Source organism: Talpa occidentalis, unplaced genomic scaffold (assembly GCF_014898055.3).
Source record: "Talpa occidentalis isolate TD23 unplaced genomic scaffold, MPIMG_talOcc4v2.1 talOcc4.3, whole genome shotgun sequence".
Taxonomy (NCBI): Eukaryota; Metazoa; Chordata; class Mammalia; order Eulipotyphla; family Talpidae; genus Talpa; species Talpa occidentalis.
The window spans coordinates 127,171,996-127,194,823 of record NW_023603184.1 but is presented as its reverse complement, the minus strand read 5'-3'; the positions used below and the strand labels follow the sequence as shown (position 1 = coordinate 127,194,823).

Sequence of the window (22,828 nt, the reverse complement as noted above, 5' to 3'; positions counted from 1 at the left end):
ATTAAAATGAAAAGACACCCTGCAGAATGGGAGAAAATACTTGAACATCATATATACAGTAAAGGGCTACATTTCAAGATTTATAAGAAAGGCTATGTCTGATCTATCCTATTGCAAAGACCAGCAGGCATCACGCCAGACACAATCTTCTGAGTGCTCATTCTCAGTTCTGACCATAGCATTTTTTTACTGGATTGACTCCCTCGTTTGTCTATAATTAATGGTTTTGCCTTATGTTAGTGGCCCAGGTTTCGTCTATAATTAATATGGGGAATCTCTTAACATTTGAAGAGAGGCTTGGTTTACTTTTTATTGGAATCACAAATTGCTCAAGTGACTGTAAAATGCTGGCAAGAAGGGAGAGATCTGCTATTATTTTTTTTTGTGGTTAGCAGGGTGCTGCAGAGGTCTCAATTTTGAGATATGGGGAAAAAGACTTCAATTTCCTTCATTACTACTTGAGATTTAGATCTTATTCAGGCTCCATCTAATAGCAATCCAGAAGCATATATTGTCAAAGGCAAAAAGGGCGTGACTAGATATCTCCCTGCAGGAAGACTCTATTCTTTAAATAGCAGCCTGGATGATCTCTTCAAAAGTTTAACTATTTCTCTGTTTAAAACATGTTCATATCTTCCTTTTACCCTCAGATAAAATGTGAATGACTTGCTATGACCTATGAGGCTGAATATGAGAAATAAGTCCTCTGTGACTTGGGCTTAAGCCACCTTCTGCCTTAGTAATCAGCCTCCAGTCATGTGGCTTCATTAGCCTCAGTCTTGACTAGTGCATGCAGTCCTTGCTGCTTGACCCTCTCTGCCCCCAGGTCTTCCTGTGCTCACTCATCACTGTGCTTTGCACCTCAGCAGCTTAGTCATCCCTTCCAGGCCCTTCTCCCTATCATATTCTTCTATTTTCTTCATAGATATATCACCACTTGATTTTACTTTATTCACTTATCTGTTTATAAAAATGTAAGTTTCGGGCCTCCCTGATGGTGCAGGGGGTTAAGCACTGTACTACGAAGAAATCCACAGCCTCTGCTGCACAATTTCAATCCCCAGCTGCCAGGGAGAAATCCACATGGTGCAGCAGACCTCTCCTGACTCGCCCGCTGCTCCCCTCAGCAGTGTATTTCGGTCAGTCTGCCTGTTCTGTTCCCCACTTTGTCTCCGGTGTCTTCTCACCCCCCACATCTCTGGCCTGTACCCCTGCTTGCGTATGCATAAATAAATAAATCTTAAAAAAAATAAGTTTCATTAGAGCAGGAACCTTATTGGCCTCCTGTATTGACGTCATCTCAGTAACTATTGCAGAGCTTGGCATGTGCTAGGCACTCAGAATGTGACATGGAAGTGGAGGGAAGCAGGGTCTGAGAGAGAAGGCCGAGGATGGAAGCAGAGGTTGGAGAGATGGAGTGTGGAGATGGAGGAAGGAGCCAGGAGGTAAGGAATGTAGGCCACAAAGTAAAAGGCAAGAAAATGGGTCTTCCTATTGGTTGCAGAAGAAATCATCCCAGCCTACACCTTGCTTGTATCCCAGTGAAACTGATTTCAGAATTGCAGCCTCCAGATCTACAAGAGAAGAAATGTGTGTTGCTTTAAGTCACAAATTGTGATAATTTTTTAGATAGACAATAGGAAAAATAATACACATTTATAAATGAATGGAATAAAGGATGGCAGATATTTGGGTATTTGGGTATGAACTATTTTCTTTCAGAAATTTAAGCAATTAAAGCAACCTCAAATCCTATAGTACCTGTAGAATATAAAGAAAAAAAACCAACCCAAATTCTGGAAGTTTTCTTACTGTATATAATGGAGAAATTAAAAGGAATATAAGAGAAGGAAGCAAAATGAATGGCTTCAAAGGTCAATATAACAATTATATTGGAGACATTACTGTGGGCACAATACCTACACAAACTGGTCCTGGCAGCTGACATCTGTAACACAAGAAATGACTACCCAGAGGGAGAATTGTGGATTTAAAACAGATGATGTGGGCCTCCCTGGTGGCACAAGGGGTTCAGCACCACACTGTGAGGCGGTCCACAACCTCTGCAGCACAAGTTTGATTCCTGGCCAGCCAGGGAGCAACCCACATGGTGCAGCAGACTTCTCCGGTCTCGCCTGCTGCTCCCCTCAGTAGTGTATTTCAGTAGATCTGACTGTTCTGTTCCCCACTCTGTCTCTGGTGAGTCCTCTCACCCCCCACACCTCTGGCCTGTACCCCAGTTCTTGTATGCATAAAAAATATCTTTTAAAAAATTAAAAATAAAACAGATGGTGTCAGGCCTTTCTTAAACAAAGATATGTACTTATTATCGCTCCAAAATACATTATACAGCACACATTTTCTTTTGCATTTTTAATAAAGCAAAACTTGAAAATGAGCAGCAATCTTCTTATTCCCTCTTAGAAATCTACAGTGACCTGCTTGCAAATAATACAGTGGAAGTATCCCAGAAGAGGCTCTTGGTTCATTAAAATAATCAGCATATTCCAATATGCATTCGTCCCTGAAATAATAACAATTCACTTTCAATAAATTAATTATGGTTTTAATGAGTGAAATTTACATTTATATTTCTGCCTTAAGATCTTCACGGGAGGCAGCATCCTCACCCACACAGTGCCACTGCAGCAGAGACTTTTCCCTGAGTAGACTGGCAGCTGTAGACAGGGGTGCTAACATTGCTGTTGCAGAAATGGAGAAGCCACCCAGTCTGGGTTTGAAATGGAGCTCTGCCTCATTCTAGTTCTGTGACCTTGGACAAATTATTTTACCCCTCTGTCACATGTAAAATGAGAAATGGAGTAGTACCTACCTCAAAGAGAGAAGGCTAAATGACTTAATACAACTAAATTCCTTAGAAGGGTGTGGTCGGCACATAAAAAACTGTTAGCAATAATAATGATTATCCATGTCTGACTAGAAGGGCCAAGTAGCAGTGGCTAAGGCCCTTCGGCTGTCTCCTCATGCACACATTTGAAAGCATGTGGTTTCTCCAGGTCCTCCACAGTTCCACTTGGAACCCCAGATAGAGACTAGATCTTTTTAATAAATGCTATCGAACCTGGATTGGCTGGAATGCTTAGGGGAAAGAAGGTGTTGTGGTGGTGAATTGAATTTTCAGCTTGATTGAGAAAAAAGCAGCAAATGCTTTTGGTTTGAATCTGTCAGCTGCAAATCATTCTAAAATATACTTTAACTTACCCTAACTGAAGTTACTGAATATTTATTTATTTTTTTTTTAGCAGACTGAGGAATAGGAATCACTCAGTTCCAATATTTATCCTATGATACACAAGATATTAAAGCATCACAGTGGAATCACTAAATGCTAGCTGTAAGTTGGCCTGGTCCATTCAATCTGCGTTTCCTGGGTACCCGCCATGTTCCTGGTCTGAGAGTGTGCCATATTTTCTCTCAATTCTCTCTGTCCTCTGTTTCATTCTATGATCAGAGTGTTCAAAGAAAATGGTGAAGAAACTGCTTGATTGAGTCCAGACTGAAGTTTGGGTATCATTACTAACTTGAAAAAGTTTGAAGGGTAACTGAATTACATGGACTAAAAGAACTTGCTTTTTCAGGTAGCCTGAGTCTCTCATACTCATAGTGATGCATGTGACAAAGGAGAATAGAGGCCTTCTGTCACTCTCCTTGGCTTCTGCAGTTTTTAAAACCTTAACAAAAGCTCAATGTGCTCTTTTTCATTATGGTTCTCCATTGCCATCTATATATGATGTATATCACATATTATATACAAATAGATGGCATATAACTCACATATTTACAAAATAATTTGGTAACATTTCCTTACTATTAAAATTATCATAATCTATGGTTAAAATACTTGAAGAAATATTTGTCTTCAATAATATAACTTACAACCCAAAGGTATCAGCTTGATTCAAATAACATTAGCTACTTTTTCCATAACGTTTTGCCTTAAACTTTATAATTATCTCATCTGTCAATTTTAGAGAAAGAAACTAGAATAGAAAGCATCCTTGTTGCTTGGAAAATCACCTAGATCTCAAATGAAAAATTTTCCTCTGTCTTAAATTCTTCTCTAGTTAGCAGAAAAAAAAATCATATACTATTGATGATATTAAGAATTAAAAAAATTTACATATTTTTTAATTTGTTGCATAAAGTTGTACTTTATAATTGATTTTAATGATTTCATTGCAAGTATCTAGAAACACTGGGTGATAAAAAGGGTCTGTTCTATTGTCCCTGCTACAACACTGCTTTTCATGATTGCCTTTTATATGATCATATTTTTATAACCTATTATGGTATTTATCACAGCTTAACTTTATTGTAATTAGTTGTATATTGGTCTTTTTCCTCTCTCTTAATCATAAACTTGTTGAGAGGAGGGAACTAGGTTCTGTTTTACTCATCTTGCTATTTCCCCTAAGTACTTAGTTGCTCAATTAATGTTTGCTGAATTATTGAAGAGTTCAGGTCAAAATAATTAGAAAGTCAAAAGTGAATCATAGCAGAAAGCATTTACTCAAATCACAACTGGAAATATTTTATCTAACTTTGATATAATTTCAGATTCAAAGGCATGAAGGTGTATCTTGAGGGAAAAGATCCTGGGACATTAAACAGATTATTTTAGATCTCCAGACGATAAAAAATATTACAAGTCATCAAAATACAAATTTTTCTTACATGCTTTCAGGACTGAATTTGGCAAGTATTCAACTAAAGTGACCCTTCAAATGAGAAATGTGAAAAATAAAAAAAGTAAACACAAGTTGATGAAGATTAGCAATAGTTTACTCAAACAAGCACTGCTGCTAGAGAAACTCATGCTTGTTAGTCCTGAAAGCATGTAAGAAAAATTTGTATTTTGATGACTTCTAACACTAAACTTATTTGCATGTTGCCTTGACTATTGAGCCAACCAGATGTAGTCACTGAACAGAATTAACAAATCTACTTCTGTGCATGCTGCTCACTTGCATTCAACAATATTTCAGTGGCAGAGAGATGCTGCCTTCCCCACAGGGTGTTCGATCCACTCTTCTCACCTGGCTAGTCTCCTCAGTTCTTTTCAACATTTTCCTTCACCTCCAACTGCCCAATCCTCATCATGGGTGTCCAATAAACAGTATGTGTACAGATATTGTGCAGTCATTCATTTAAACTGGAAAATTTTTTCCTTTCTAATCAGTTAATGAATGGTTTTTAAACATTCAAGAGGGACTAAGATACATAGTACCAGGTACTACTGAACATATATGCATATTATCTATATAATCATCCATCTCAAAGACACAGGCACACATACAAAGCCTCCTGCATTACATACATACAAAGCTCTTAGCATTACAGATATTCCAACAGACAGGAAAATTTTTAGCCAACCAAGCTATCTCAGTGCCAGAAAGATGCCCTCCTATGTCACAAAGTAACAAAATGAAACTTAAGCACTCCTCAGCAAGTCTATGCTTGAAACTGTTTTTCATACTCCTGTAGAAGAAAACATTTCCTTCCTACATCATCTGAGTATAAGGCAATGTCAAAATGAATGTGTAAATAGAATCATAAACATGTCTATAGAGTTTCCTATGTTTTCAAATGCTCCAGAAAAGTTGTAAAAACATACTACACATTTTATTTTTAATTTGTGATATTTGGAGATCTTCCTCAATTTTCCCTTCTTAATTGGCATGCATTTAGTAAAATGTGTTCTTCTTTCCTTCTTAGAAGCATCATCTCTGAGTATATCTTTGATGACTTTAATTTCAATCCTGGTTCACACACCATATTGGTTTATGATGTCACATCTTAAAAAAAAATTTGACTTTAGGCAGAATCAGACTTATGAACCACGACAGTAGTGAGAATAATGGTGATTGACACCTGCAAGGGATTATTTCGATTGGCCAGTGAAGATCTCATGAATAGCTCTAGCAGAGAATACTTATACCATCTTAGTATCTTTTATTTGATGATAGGTATTGGTCAATGATAACAGGCACCCATTTTTATCTTAAGTAATATACATATTGAGGCAGGGAATATTTTAGCAAAATGCTTGTTTTCTTGGCATTGAATTTTTGTTGCTGATGAAAAGAATTATTCTTCCTCAAGAATTGACCATTCATTTCTTAATATTTGTAAAGTCTTCTGGTTTGAATTAACATTTTTGTCAGGGCTTACATGTTCATACTTTGAAATTGGTGAGGTAAATAATCATTGGAAAGAGAAGTGATTGCTAAAAACTACAAAAATTGCTGGAAAAATCTAGGAACATATTCAATTTGGACTTGATGTCAAAAGCAGCCAATTATAATACCCAAGCATTTTGTTAAGGCTATGATCTTGTTTTTCCAAAGTGGAATATTTAATGGTCACTGCAGATTTTCAATATGCATTCCTTTATGTGGCCATTACAAAATGCAGTTCTGGAATTTAAAAGTCCAACTAGTAAATTATCCTCTTTTGACTATCTTATTACATCTACTGTAACTAGATTAAAAACATGTGAATTACAATATGCATCTTCTTGACTCAGTGATTTTTTTTCTTAAACAAAGTGAATCCATTAAAATATCCTTTGATGCTAATTCAGCTAAAACATGATCCTCTTTTTGGTAAAGGAACATTATTTGATCTGAAAATATCTTAAAGTGCCTGGAATATATATATTTTAGCACTTGGCTATCACAGCTCCTTTTAGAGACTGTGAAGCATTTTAGGATTATTGAACAAATATCAATTACATCTATGTCCTCAGTGTCAATCTGAATTGGAAATGTGCCATCTTTTACATCTTCACTAATAGAATTTTTAATTAATTGTTGATACTGTCAATAATAGAGTTCCATATTATTTTAAAAAGTGATTTGTATAAGCAGCTCTTTATCTACTCATGTTCTGCTGCCAGTTACTATTATAATCAGGGAAATCTGTAAAGCAGAGTACCCTACTTTCAAAAATAGGCACAAATTTTAGGTAAGGTATTTTAATACATAGTATTTTTCTGCTTTAGAAATTCATCAATATTTTAAGTTCTGTCAGCAACTTAAATCTGATATCATTTTAGACTTTTAAGTTCAACCAGGACTTAACTAAATATCTCTCTACTGAGATGTAAGGAAATGAAACAAGTAGAAGCTATGATCTATGCCTTCAGAGAATGAGGACTTAGACAAGAAGAAAAGATATGAAATTGCAGGAGAGTATATAATAAGGAATTATCTTATAAGATAAAGACTCTAATTTAATGGTAATGTGGTCTCCTAATTACGGGCTAGGGTTTTAGTAATACTGCCTCCCTGAGAGAGTAGCTCTATGGCATCTGGTATATTACAAATGGCTTTTGCCATTTTTCATGATCCTCCAATTCCATTATAGTTTTTATGCTTGCCTCCTGATACATAATCTGCAACATGGATTCTGATTGAATTGACTCAACATGTAGCACAAAAAAGACCCTCTTTTGGTGTAGAGTAAGTCAAGGACAGTGCGTCTTTGCTATACAAATTCAGTTTTCCCTAAAAAGGCACATCTTTCATTGTAAAAAGGTTGAAATGAATGGTATTTAAAATGTCTCAGCTAGTTCAATTTAAGTCAGCAGATGAGGATGGGGGCAAAAGTCCAATTTGAGAAAACAAAACAAAATAATTCTAGGCCCATAGCATTTTCATTTGTTTGTGAAATGGATAAATTTCATTCATTTTAAGGTCTTGTCTTTCAGGATCTAGTTCAGCAGTAGAAAAGCAGGTGTCAATAGTTCCGATGGGCTGGCCACCATGCTTCAATGACCCATTTTCACTGTTCTACTGCCAGTTACAAATGACCTCATGCTTCTTGACACCATTTCATTGCCTGGGGGAAAGTCTTATTTTTCTAAACTATATAGCTTTGTCGACCATTGATTTAGGCTATTCTGCCTCTTGGTTCCATTCTTGCAATTATTCACTTGAAAAATAAAATTAAAATCAGTGCAGTTTTATATTTGTTCATTCATTCATTCATCCATTATTCAACAACTGCTTATTGAGTGCCTACTCTGTGAAATGTAATGTATTAGATGCTGAGAGAAATAGAAAAATGATTATATGATGTGTTCTTGCCTCAAGGAAATTACAAGCTAGTAAGGGAGAGAAAGCATGTTTATAATCACAGACTTCTACAATTCAGTGCAGCAAAAAAACAACAATAACAATCACAATGTGTCTATACCATGTGCCAAGCACTGCTCTGGATGATTTAAGCATTTCATCTTATGTAAATTTCTTGGGATCTCTGAAGGCTAGGTATTAGTTTTCTTTTTTTTTCAAATTCCAAATGAGCAAGCTAAGATTCAGAAGACACATGCATACCACACAGCTAACACAGAGAAAAATCAGGCTTTTACTACAATGTTATTGGATAATAATGATCATTCTCTTTCCAATAAACCCTACCTCTAAGAAAAATGGTAAGTTCGTATTTATTAAACATCTCTAAATCTTGCAACTATTCTGAATGCTTTGCTTCAGCATCTCATTTAATCCTCACACAAATATTACAATGCTACAATGGTTACATACCCATTTTCCAGGCAAAGCAATGGAGGACCAGCAAAATTTAATAATTTGACCCAGGTAATTTAGTGGAAGAATTTTCTTCTGACTTAGGCAGTTTGGGAAGGTGTAATGGAACAAGTGAGGTTTCACTGAATTTCTATTGATTTGGAACAAGTGAGCAAGGAGAAGGCTGGTCCTGGCGAGGGACATGTGTCAGGAATGGCAGAGATTGGATAGGGCTAGGGTAATCTCAAAAACTGTGAACATTCCAGATTGGCTAAGTATATGGATTATATTGTCCAAGAGTGGAAATTATGATTGAAAGGCTAGGTTTTGGTCTGATACATTAGGTCAAGGAGTTTGGACTGTACGTGGTAGGCCATAGAGACCCACTGACAGTTTTGGAGAGAGAAATGATTTTGATGAGAGCCAAAATTACTCTTTCCCACTCTCCTTCAACCTGTCATATTTAACAATCTCTGCTTCAAGAAATCATAATTTCACAAATAATTTAAGTTCCTCCAAGAACGTGAATACTTACAGCTTCCATTTAGGCAGTAAATTGTTATTATTGTTGAGTTTTTCTTTTAAAGGATCTATTAAAGTGACCCCTTGAAAAAGCAGTTTTGTGCCATAGCCCAAACCACTTCAACTGCTTTAACTTTCAATACTGAAATAAAACAAAGGACATAACACAGAAGGAGGCAGAAGTTTGAGCCTGGGGAAAAGGTCTGGTTCAGTTGAACATCTATCTGAAGTCAATGCAGATTTACTGGAAAGTCATGTAATTCAGCTATAGGCAAGGACAGATAGGTGGGAGAGAGTGGGTGGGAAAGGAAAGAACAGCTTCATTCATTTTCTACCAGATTGGATTTGAATTATCAGCCGACCAGTTACCCCTTTAATGTAATACATATATCAGAAATGCAAATGTGAGGATTTGTGAATTTAATGGCCATGGTTACAAGTGTTTTCTGCAGTTACACACCCACCGGACTTGGAGAGGCTGGCAGCCGCCCATGCCATTTGTGACCTCCTCCCTGAATTTGTTTCCATGACTGCCAAGCACTGATTATAGCCAACACTCCTACGACTGTGCTGCCATCTCATGCCAAGCTCACAGTGTTTGAGGAACAACTTCCAAACGGTGATCAATAAGAAATGAGGAGAAGCTTCTTGAATGGAAGTACCTGGCATAGTTCCCAGTTGGGCAAGGCTGCATTCAAGTTGGCCTTCTTCATCAGGAGAGTATCCAATTCAGCATCTTTCACAGATGGTGTCTCAGAGCATTCAAGGCTCCAAACACTAGTGAGTGGATTATCTAGGGTCCTTCCTATCCAGAACTGGTCAGAAAATAACACTGAGCACCTAGAGTAAATTACGGGCTTGCTTCATAAACACTACTTTTCACGACAGTCTGAGAGAGTGACTTCTCACTTAACAGATGAGAACACAGAGGCGTGATGCAGTGAAGTAACTTGACAGTATGTTCATGTATGCAGGTCTTTAATCCAGGCCTAACTTACTCCTGTGTCTTGTCATATTTTCACTTGGACACATACATCCTTTGGACTACCACTCCCTTACCTCCTGCCCCCACACATACCCACAAACCCCCTCCCCACATCAAAGCATGCCCATTCACCTCCCCATTCACCTCCACATATCCACCCACAAACCCCTACATATACAACCACACCCACATACACCTACCCATCCCCACCCCCCATACACTTGTTTATTTAGTTATAAATGAAAATTGCTTGAAAATGGCTTTAAAATAAACATTCTCAGGCCCAAGCATAGACATATTAAATATCTAAAGCATATGTATATCTCCATCTATATTATCCATGTATCTAACATAAGGTTTCTCAACTTTGGCACAACTGATATTTTGGGCTGGGTAATTCTTTATCTTAGGGGGTTATCCCATGCACTGTAGGAAAGTGAGAGGCATTCTTGTTCTTTAACTAGTAGATTCTAGTAGCACCTCTTTCCAAGTGTGACAACTAAAATGTCTTCAGACACTGTCAAATACTCCCTGGGGGGAAAACCACCCCCAGTTTTAAAACCACTGATATAAAAAAAACTGCTCAAGAAATTAAAAAATAGCAAATTCAGACCTAGGTTAGAATTTTTCTATAAAGGATATGAGGGGGGTAAAGCAGAGTTTGGAAGACAATAGGCTGAACATGCTTTCAACTTGCAGAATTTGCCAGCCTATGTGAACAATAACTAATCCTGGCCTCCAGAGTGGATGTGTTGTCATGGAAGCTTTCCAAAGCAGGATGCAACACAGCATATGTCCAAATGAGAAGTGAAGATGAGATCTTTTAGAAAGCCTATAAAATACCATTTGATTTATAAAAGTTTGATTTGTCCACATTTTTTTCCGAGCACTTTTAGCAAATTAAATTTACTTATACACTGCCCCACTCCAAACTAGTCTGCAGTAAATATTCTGGATTCACTTAACTTTTATTTATTCAGATTTTGTTCTTCAAAGGAACTTAGCAGCTAAAAAGCATTATATCCAAACAAAATATATAAAACTGAGGCCTTAAAGTATTTTATTATTACTACCATTTTATTTCATGGTCATAAAATGAGGGACATTACAATACATCCTTAAAAGCAGTTTATCCAAATCCATGAAAGCAATGCCTAAAATGAGTATTGGACCCTCATTCTGAGTTCCAGTTACCAAAACTTTTGTAGGAAATCCTGTCAAATTCTGCTACTGCTGTATGTCTCCTCCACAGAACCAAATGCATCTGTTATTCTGATTGGCATGAAATTCAGGGAATTGCCCAAGCTTGTTGATTATATTGGATATGTTTTTATTTATTTAATATGTATATATTATGATCAAATATCCAGATCAATGGAATTTAAATTTTCCCTAAGTTTTTGTCAGATTAGGTATTCTAAACAATTCTGTAAGTTACCCCAGTGGCTTAGTATAAATGCCTTAGAATTATTTCAATACCACTTCAATAATATAATATTTTACTTGAGGGTATTTGAATATAAACGTATCCTTTTAAATCAATTTTTTTAAAGAGCTGGTGTACTTTAATCTTAGAAGTTTGTGTAAATGACTATTGGAAAGCATGCCAGTCAAGTGATTCATTTTATGTATTAATCCAGCCTAGCTGACAAGTAGTTGCTAATACAGCACTTCTAACATTGATTCAAGTTCCATAAAAGGATTTTGGCTCATAAAAAATGCTGGCATAGCATTAGGATGGAGGTGTTCCTATCTCTTGTCTATCGGAATATAGTAATGTGCCAAATTTTGTTGGTGACCACAAGCATTGCTGAGACAATAGGTGTTACAAAAGTCAGTAAATGCACAGCTATTAAAGACACCTGGACCTCCCATATGTCTTACTCCCTCAACTCTCTAAATTAGAGGCAAATCTTGAATGGGGGGTAAAACCACTATGTGGAATGTTTTTTCTCTCTTTTTTCTCATCCTTATTCTAGGGAAGGAGACTATCCTTACTCTAACACAAGCATAGCTACTAATTGCTGGGATGCAGCACATCTCTTCTTATTCACTGAGATGGTTAGTACTATGAAAAACAGAAATATGAGTTTCTTTCCATCAACATAAAATGAGAACACGACCTTGTCCTGAGAAACACCATCTTGCAGTATTTCTCATAATTTCCAAGCAGTGATGATCTAATAACAATCTAAAAGTAATTAACTGGATCTCTTTTAGCTAACCAAAGCCTTATTCAAATACACATTTTTATCAGGATTCTAAGGGAGTCATAAATTGGGGCATTTGAAAAACTGGGATCTAATCCAGTCCATGATCTGATCAGGGTTCAGTGGTAATAATAAATTGGGACTATTAAAACTGGGAATCATTCCAACATTTTATTTTGCCCACACCACAGGACCTAGCAAATTCTACTGCAAAAGACAGGGATATTCAGTGAGGAGTAAAACCATGCTGAATTAATCATTTGTATGTAATCATGCCAAAACATGGGTGTTTTCAACAGTTTGATTAGTGCCAAAGTTTAAGTTCGGTAAATAATTAATTATAGAGAGTGTCTTGGCAAAATGAAGAAATCAACCTTCTGTTTTTTAAAAATAAAATATACACTCTTTTTAGGATACAATAATAACAAACTCCTGTCAATTCATTTGTTGTTCTATGTATTAGTAATGTAATTCTTTTGTAGGTTACACTTAAAATATTAATCCCGGATGTGATACTTTTCTCTCTTAGAATAAAATAAGCATCTTCATTTTTCAGTATGAACAAATGTTGGAAAAACTCTAGGCGTATTCTGGTTTTCATTTCAATTTCCAGTAACATAAAAAACTCCCATAATTAAATAAAATGCTGAGAGGTTGGGAATAGATTTTCACCCACTTGTATTCTCAAACTATAAATGGTTTCTGAATGTTTTTATTTCTCTAAGATGCATTCCGTTTATATGGGGAACTTGCAGCTGCATAATTAAATCTTGGTTTGCCAAATATCAAAAACACATGTATTGATTTAAACTAAGGGAACAGGCCACAAGCAGCTCAGCTGATAAGGCAAGGGAGAAGCCTCTGCAGTTCTTGGAAGACTTCCTAAAAGGAAAGAAAACTAAGAACCTTGAATTCAGACACTGAAACCGATTAACTTTCCTAAATCTTAACTTCACTCTCACTTAGGCATTCCGTTCAGGCCAGTTGTTGAAAACAAGAGCCATATGTTTTCCTGCTTCTCAATGCTGGAGCTAGGGAGCTTGCCTTTTCCCCTCATCTCCTCATTCATCCCACTAAGATTCTACTAACATCTACAAAAATGTGCCATTGACATAGTAAATGAACTCGCTTGCAAAAATAAACTCTCACATGGTATAAGAGTAATAGAAGATCTTACAGTACAAATTCAGGTTATTAAACTACCTCCCCTTCCCATTTTTTTTTTAATAGAGGCATGTTTTATTTATTTATTTGTTTGTTTGTTTGTTTGTTTGTTTATACATGCACTGGGTACAGTCAGAAGCGCGGGAGGGTGAGAGAATTCACCAGAGCCAGAGCGGGGGGCAGAGCAGGCAGAAGGACCGAAATACACTGCTGAGGGGAGCAGTGGGTGGCGGGAGAGGTTTGTGCGCCATGCGGGACCCTCCTCTGGTGGCCGGGGAGCAGCTGGGGATCGAACCGGCGCTGCAGAGGCCGCGGGCAGCTTTGCAACCCAGCGCTCAACCACTGCGCCACCGGGGAGGCCCCCTCTCCCATTTTTGTAAGAAGTTTCATTTTGTGAATTTTATTTCAATGTCAGTTGTATGGGATTGTATTGGACGGTAGCCTTTGGTGTTGATGTTGATTACTTCACCCTCACCCTCGGTATAATAATCCTAAATAAATAAGGTGAACATATTCTTATTGACCCAATCTCCATCTGACTTTTGAGAGGCTAGCAGCAATACAAGTACAACATGCATGTAATTAGGCACTTCATAAATCCAAGAATCTGGTTAATTTCACACTTTGCAGAAGATTACAAATTTAAGTTAAAGTCTAAGAATCAAACAAGATTATGTTTACTGACTTGTTAAGACAATCTCTTGCTTCTGTTCACCATACTAATTTACATAATATAAATGTTAGGGAGATGCTGATTTAGGTTAGCTTGAGAAAAATTTCTAGGTGAAATAATCGTTCAATATAATATTGGATTCATACTTCTAATAATGAATACAGGCATTTGGAACTAATGATTTATTTTGGCCAATCTCACTGAAACATGAACAAAATTGATGCAGTAGGGCTTCACTGCAATGGAATGATTTGTGTCACAAGGGAACATATGATCATCTCAGGAAATCGAATATGAAACTCAGAAAAATCCTAACACACCATCTAGAGAAAGAAATTTGGGCTTATGCCCTTAGATAAGTATAGTGCACACACTACAAGGAGCCAATGTCATGGCAAGTTCATGAAAGGTGTCTCTAGGAAATCAATGTAGATGCTTCTATACTTAGATATTTATAATTTCTTGGATCCAAAGATTTGCGAGCAATCAGATGATAGAGATCATCTAAGGACAAATGCAGCAATTAATGATACACAAGATGATTTTAGGTGCTGTGTGACTTAATACATTTAATTACATTAACTATATAGCTTTGCATTTATTTAATATTTATATAAAAATATAAATATAATTAAGACAATAAAGGTACTATTTCAATGACTGATATTTTTGGAGCTCTGATATCATCCAACAGCTTCCTGAAGTATTAATTCTTTCTCAATGTGATCAGTAGCTTCTTATTAGATATTCCTAGTGTCAACAAACTCACTGTCTCATGAGGCACTATAATTGAAAGGATATTTTCCTTTCAATTAAGTTGAAGGTTACTTCTCTTAAGTATATTCCCCATTAGTATCTTCATGAAAATACATGAATGGATGCGTAAGCAGATAGAGAGATACAGATAGAGTAGAATAGAAAAGATGTTATAAAATAAGACAATTCCTCTAGATATGTGGAAGTTCTTTAATCATGTGAAATCAACTAAGTTTTAACTATGTGTTATGCATTCCTAGGCCCTCAACATTTTTCTAAAGACAAGGATTTACTGCACCTAATCTCTATATGAGAAAGGCATGAGATATTCCAGGTGTGAGCTAAACAGTAAAATAGGAATTATTGTTTCTCCCTTCAATTTGTACATGAAATTTCCAGTACTGCAGCCTAGCATTGGATTAAGGTTTTGGCAGGCACATCCTCATGTTGACTCATGCTAAACTTACCCTCAACTATAACCATCAGGAAAGTTTTTCATATATTTAGTATTAAGTCAAACCTTCCACATCCTGTATTTTTACAGTTCATTTTTGGATCTAAAAGCAAACTTTACATTTATTCCTATTAAGTGTCTTCATGTTTGATTCAATCCATTGTTCCAGATGATTCGGTCATTGGCATCATTATCAATCCCTGCAGCTTCTTGGCATTTATAATCTGATCAACAGGCACTATCACTGATGCCAGTGCTCAGCAGGCCAGCATTAAAAATAAATTTTTGATAAAAACTTCATTCATCTGAGCTTGTATTGAGGGAGTGTTCATTATCAATCTTTGGGTACAGTTTCTATAATAACTATCCTTGTAGAGTTTTGTCATCTGGTGTACATTTCTCTACTCTATTCACAGGATAGCATAAAACAAAGCAATTCAAACGCCCAGCAGAGTACTGTTACTATCTGTCAAGTCCATAGGTTAGAACAGGGGATTTCAACCTGCACACTTGAGGGAATGTGATTCACCCCTCTTAGGTGAATGGGCACAGGCACAGAGTTCCTCTCTTGTTTTCAAACTGTGCTGGGCCTCCCTGGTGGCACAGCCGGTTGAGCACCGCACTGTGAAGCTGTCTGCAGCCTCTGCAGCACTGGTTCGAAACCAGCCGGCCGGCGAGGGTCCCACATAGCACAGCAGACCCCTCCTGTCTCACCCACTGCTCCCCTCAGCACTGTATTTTGTCAGTCTGCCTGTTCTCTTCCCCGCTCTGTCTCTGGTGAATCCTCTCACCCTCCCATGTCTCTGGCCTGTACCCCAGTTTTTGTATAAACAAATAAAATCTTTAAAAAAAAATTGTGCCAGTAAGATAGGATGTTGCCAAGAAAGCATATGAAGGAAGATGACCATAGTTGTAGACTGAGTCTACAATTGTCCTGGGGGAAAAAACTGTGTTATTATTATTTTTTATAGAGTAAGAACAGCTTAATCTAATGTTCAGCCAAATCCTGTCCCTTCAAGTTAGTGATTCCTAGACTTTGGAATGATAAGGAGTCAAGTTGGGCTTACCTATTAAACAGATTCTTGGGCTCCCACCTCCTAAGATTCTCATTCTGCAAGTCTGGTGTGGTACTCAGGAATCTATTTTAACAGTTCACCCAAGTGATTCATTCTGAAGTGGGTGGAGCACACTTAAAAAACAATCATGTGGCTTGATTTGGATGAGAAATTTTTATTTTTGCACTCATAAGCTGCTTTAACAATGTACAATATATATTCTATTTTAGTATTTTAACTCCTTTGAAAACATGATTTGTTAACTAAAAGCTATTAAACCTGTGACAGCTAGGATAAAACAAGTAAGCAATAGGATGACTTGAGTCATCTTAAGGTAACAAATTCCAAATGCATTAGGAAGAAAAGACAACTTTGTGAACTATGATGCACTATTTCATATTTTAGTCTATCTCTCCCATGGCCATGCCATGAAGAGTGAAAAACTCGCTGAGTTCTTTAAGAGTTGTGAACTGGTTTCCTATGGATCATGGAGAGCCAAGAAATGGGACTCCAGGGTTGGGAGCAATGCCAAATGTTCAGCCTCCACCTCCACCCTTCATGGCTCTCAGCCCCTAAGCTGTTGAAATGCCCTTGGTCATTAATTCTATAGCACCCCACCATAAAATCAACTCCTCCAACTTCTTCCCATTGCCCATGATTGAGACTATGTTGTCTTTAAGAAACCCACATCACATGTGTTTTATGTGTTCATGTGTGGGAAGTGGCCCAAGTGAAGGCTAACAGTACAGTTCTTTCAATATTTGACCAGACATATTTTAAGAAAATTGGATCTGAAGCCTATATAGCCAGCTGAGGTGAATTTACAGCCCTACTTTTAAGAACAAAACTCCCGGAGGCACCTGCTTCCGAAAGGCAAAACCAGAAAGGAAATGAACTCTTGCTAAAGACAACCCACTTTATTTTATGGGTTATCAATTTTCTAGCTGGCACACAGTTCTCTAGCTACTAAAAGTAATTCCCCGCCCCCATGCCAAAGCAAGTGTCGAGATGCAAAACTGTGAAGTCTGAATGCCAGCAAACAGCTCAGTTTCCTGAAGAGATGGTATAGGAACGGTGCCTCAGAAATTGAAGTCAGGGGAGCAGCAAAGATCTGTGATGTGGACACACCACATAGATGTCTTGCCAATATATGCATTAAAATCTTAGCCTGAATTACACCCTACATTACAGGAAGACTGAATCTTGGGTGATGGTGGAGACTTCATCTTTCTTGTCTTTGGGGCAGACTGTCAGGTGAATAGTCAACAACAATGTAAAGTAGTTGATTTCCTTTTAACTGCTCCACTGACCCTGGAACTGAGCTTATCAACCTCTCAAAAATGAGAAAGGACTAAATAGGCTTTTACCTGCCCCACTATTGATAAAGTCAGTCTTCTCACCAGGAATAGACTACAAGATAGGGGCCAAAGGTTAACAGTAGATACTATTAGCCTTCCCTGTGCTAGAAAACACAATGAATAATAAATGTGACTTTCTTAGTGTATGTTCTATTAAAATAAGTATGAGAACCGGTCCTTTAAAACGACATAAATTGATGTGGCTAATAAGCAAGTGGAAATTTAGGCAAATCTGACTGCATATATAATACATTCAGAATCAAATACTTTAAATTATATGCTATTGATAGTTTTGTCATAATCTCAGTCGTTTTTGAAGCTCTGCTAAGTTGTGAAAGTAAAGAATTTTCAGGAGAAATATGAATATTCAATTACGTGTTTCAAAACCAGACATTTACACATCTACTTGGGGTAAGAGCCAGAGTTAACATCAAAGATAAGTGAAGGACCTCTTGTCCAAATGGAACATTAAGCCCCTCAAACAGGAGGATTCATCCCTTGCAGACTGTCATTATTTCAGTAAATGAAACCGGCCCTTTAACAGATGGGCAACATACTTTGCAACTTGCTGATAGCCTAATAAAAGGCACTGGCTTTTTAAAAATGAAGGACACGTACTTCTCAAATTACAGTACCCAAATGGATTTAGCAGAATAAAATTAAGAAGGCATACAACAGCTTGACAAAAATTAGGAACAGACTATGGAAATTTGATAGTTCTAGACATCAATATCAAAACGACCATTTTATTGAAAATAAAAACTCATTGTTTAAACTGTTAAGGAAAATGTGCATTGATATAGTCAAAACCGGGAGTAGTGTATTATGAAATTATAAGTACTCACATAATAAAAACATGAACAAAATTTCTTCTCAAAAGAATAATAAAAATGACCCAGAGAAGTGGGTTCCTTTTATACCAGGTACCTTTCATTTTGCATCAGTCAACCTCTATGCTCCTTAAAATAAAATCTCTCCAGTTGAATGAAGCAAACATCCAATAAAATACAGACCGTGGCCTCCAATAAAATGGGGAGCTCAGTGTTGCTACTCACCTTTCCCGTTCTTCTCTCATTTTCTCCAGCTCCTCTTCTCTCAGGCCTCCATGCTTCAGAGTTCCTTTTTGCTCAGCTTTCCCGCCCTTAACATCTTTCTTCTTTCCAAACCTAGTGAAACATGAGGTGAAGATGGTTGTTGATAATAACTATGTTCTTTATGTGGTAAATTTAAGACAATTCTTCGATGAACTCATGAAAGCATAATTCTCTATTCTAAGTAATACAAGATCATTCTGCATGGAATGAAGGTGAAATATTGAAAGCAGAAAAATATGTCACTGAGTTCCTCTTTTTTTTTTTTTAAATTGTGCTGCTTCTGTTATTTCTCCTTTTAATTTTACATATATTTTTACTTCGTTTTTCATTTTTGCACAATCTACGTATTTTCATCTTGGTTATAGTCCCATACAATTCCCATCCCCCCTTGTTTTGATCCTACTCCCTCCTCCTCACCCCTGTAGTGTGTCTCTGGTTTATAATTGCTTGTTGATTTTGATTTTTACTTTATTATAATGTTTTTTCCTGGTCCTTTATATAGGTTTTCTAGATTCCTGCTATGAGTGAGACCATCCGGTATTTTTCTTTTTCTTTCTGACTTATTTCACTGAGCATGATCCCTTTCAGCTCCATCCATGTTGCTGCAAATTGCATGTGTTTATCATTTTTGATTGCTGAGTAATATTCCATTATGTATATGTACCACATCTTCCAGATCCAGTCATCTATTTTTGGGCATTTGGGTTGTTTCCATAGCTTAGCTACTGTCCTCCTTCCTGCCTTCTTTCCACTCAGATAGTGAATGTGTAGTGTGCACACAATCTTGTGAGAGAAGACTAAATTTAAGTTGTTAATTCGAGAGTGTAAAGAACTGAGAGATTATTGTTAATATATAATTGAAAGCTGAGTAACCTCCTCCTGAGTTTAGGGAGCACAGGCATTTAAGATTAAACTCATGGGATCACATAATGATGCTGCTGCAAGGGCCCTCATGGAACACCTAGTAATACTCTCATTTTTCAAATGAAGACCCCAAAGCTCTGATGGGTTCAGTGCTGGGAGGAGACTTGGGTTCCTCCTGCCTAGCACCCTCCTCAGGCCACAGTCACTCTTGCATGTAGCCCCAGGCTTGGCCAGTCAGGCACAGTGGGCATGCTCTGAGCACTCTCATGCCTAGGGATATTTTTAACTAACTGGGCACAAAGGCAGTTATGGTACTTTATTTTTTCCAGATTTATTGAAATATAATTGATAGAAAACATTTGCAAGTTTATGGTGTACAAGTTGTTGCTGATATGGCGATCATTTGCAAAATGTTTCCCACCAGAGTATTATTGATAGCTACCTGCTCAGTTCTATCACAGAGCTACCATTTCTTTTCTTGAAGTAAGAACATTTAAGATCTACTTTCTCAGGGGTATACAATAATACAGAATTATGAGCCATAATCCCAATGCTGTACATTAGATACCCAAACTTGCTACTCTTATAACTGGATGTTTATACCCTTGGACCAGCATCTCTCCATTTCTCTCCTCCTATTCCCTGATATCAGGCCACCATCCTGCTCTCTGTGTCTCTGAGTTTATCTTTTTTAGGTTCACCTAAAAGTGAACTAAAAAGTGGTATTTGACTTTCTCTGACTTACTTTGTATAGCATAATGCCCTCATGGTCCCTCCAAGTTGTTGCAAATGTCCTCTCTCATGCATGACTGAACAATACTCTACATATATATTACAGACTATAGGTTCACCATGTCTTGTTTATCTGTTGATCTGTTGACGACAGACCCTTACGTTTTTTCTCATCTTGGTTTTGAGAACTATTGCAATGAACTTGGATATGCTGATGCTAACATCTCTAGAAGATCCTGATTTCATTTCCTTTGAGTGTACACCCAGAAATGGGATTATTGGATCATTTTGGATACTAATCTCAATTTTATGAGGTACCACCATACTGTTTTCCATAGTGGCTGCACCAATTTGCATTTCCACTGAAAGTACACCAGGGCTTCCAACAATTAGCATACTTTAAAAATTTATCCCTGTGTTTCTTTGTGGAATCCTTGCGTTTCCTCAGCATTTTTAGGAAAATCAAAAACTACACATTTGAAATGAAAAGAAAAAAAAACCCTGTGATTAAATTATTATGAGGACATATTCTTAGTGACAGATAATTTTTCTCAGTACATATTTTCTCAGAAGCAATCCTGTGGTCTTGGTATCAAGACACAGGAAAAGATACTTTGCTAATTACCAGGGGAAAAAGGCACTCAATTACACCTATTCTTCAGTTAAATTAAAGATTCCTCTTAAATCTATTGAAATTCCACTTATTCCTTATTTGTTTAACACAACTTCAAATTTAACTTTGTGTGTATGTTTGTATCTTTAGTTTGCACACCCCCTGTCTATGTATCTATGTATCCATCTATCCAACCTGAGGACATTTTTTTAATTTACACATGTCCAGTCCCACTGCCCTTGTGCCTTATTCTAGCTCCAAACATCTGAACATGAACACACAGTGAATTAGAAATTCACATGAGGACCTGACTTATATACTTGTAAAATTCTATTTCCTTCAGAATTTCATAAAAATAGGTAAATATTTGTTTCTTTCTCAATTGTGTTTCAATCCAAAGCAGAGGTTGCTATCCTCAGGGATTACACAGGAAAACAATAGTGCTGATCTCCATATTTCTGTCATTACCAGAGCATAGCCTGCGTCCTGTGCTCAAAATGAATTCCAGTCTTCACTCTTCTGCTTAGTTTTCAACTCAGAGCTTCAGTTAGCAAATCCTCTTTCATGATTTTCTCTCCTCTCCTTGCCATCTCTTCATCTGCCTGTTTCTACTGCAATTCCTTTTTGCTGTAGTCAATATAGTTTTGGGACCTTGACTGATCATCTGTCAGCTCCAACTTCACCATGCCCAGCCCTTTATTATTTTTTGTTCTTTCTGAACCTATTCCTCTTTCTCCCTGAAGAAACCATCTGATATTTTCAAAAGTAAATAGGGAAGAGAAAAACATATAGGCAAATATAAAAACATTAGCTTTTAAATATAATTCGATTTGTTGGTATTTTTTTTTTAAAGATTATTTATTTATGCAAACACTGGCACAGTCAGAAGCGCGGGGCGGGGTGGGGGGGCAGTGAGAGAATTCACCAGAGCAGGCAGATAGACGAAATACACTGTTGAGGGGAGCAGTGGGTGGCAGGAGAGGTCTGTCCCGCCATGCGGGACCCTTGCTGGTGGCCTGGGTTCAAACCGGCACTGCAGAGGCTGTGGGCAGCTTCGCAGCCCAGCGCTCAACCGCTGCGCTACCAGGGGAGGCCCTTGCTGGTATTTTCAAGATCTCTTTTTAATCTACAAAGTAGGACCTAGCTAAATGATTTGTGTTCCTATAAATACAATCCTTAGCTTTCCAAGTCCTGCAGGAGAGAGTCTTAGGGATCAACATTGTTAGTCTAAATTCCTTTATGTCAGAAGTTAATACCTTTGTACATCATTTAGGGAAACAATTCTCCCTTAAAATTGTGATCAAATATAGTAATATTTGGGGCAAAATCAAAATTGTGTGTAGTGAGCCTAGGATAATACCTCACGAAGCTAATGAGGACAAAAATGTTGCCCAAAATTCTATAGATTTAGGATTGCTTTTCTCCATTTTTCAAATATTTTGTTCTATCTATATTTAGAGATTTTAGATTTTTTGAGATAAAAGTAGTCCTGATTTTGAAGGCTAAATTTCACCCATACCCTAGCAAACCTTATCTTTATTACTACTGTTTTTCCTTCCTGCAGCTAAAATATTTTATGTGTATTGCAGTTTGTGAATAGCTTCCTATGCTTGCATCACAGCAGAATATGTTTGATAAAGAAAAGGTTAGTTGTGACCTGCAAGTAATTTCCTTCTTGGAAAGAACCAGCAATAATAGACAAATCAAACAATTTTATACAAGTTTTAAGTTCATAATCTCTTATTAAAATGTCTAATAGGAAAAGCAGAAATAGCTGTGCAATTTATTTCATTAGA

General features: G+C 37.1%; 1 protein-coding gene across 1 annotated transcript in view; it reads right to left on the bottom strand.

Moving 5' to 3' along the window:
* The window catches only part of PARD3B (par-3 family cell polarity regulator beta), an 882,400-nt gene that overhangs the window by 151,375 nt on the left and 708,197 nt on the right, over positions 1-22,828 (bottom strand). The window contains 1 exon segment of the mRNA XM_054700017.1: positions 18,785-18,895. Within this exon segment, the coding sequence (XP_054555992.1) occupies positions 18,785-18,895 (111 nt within the window).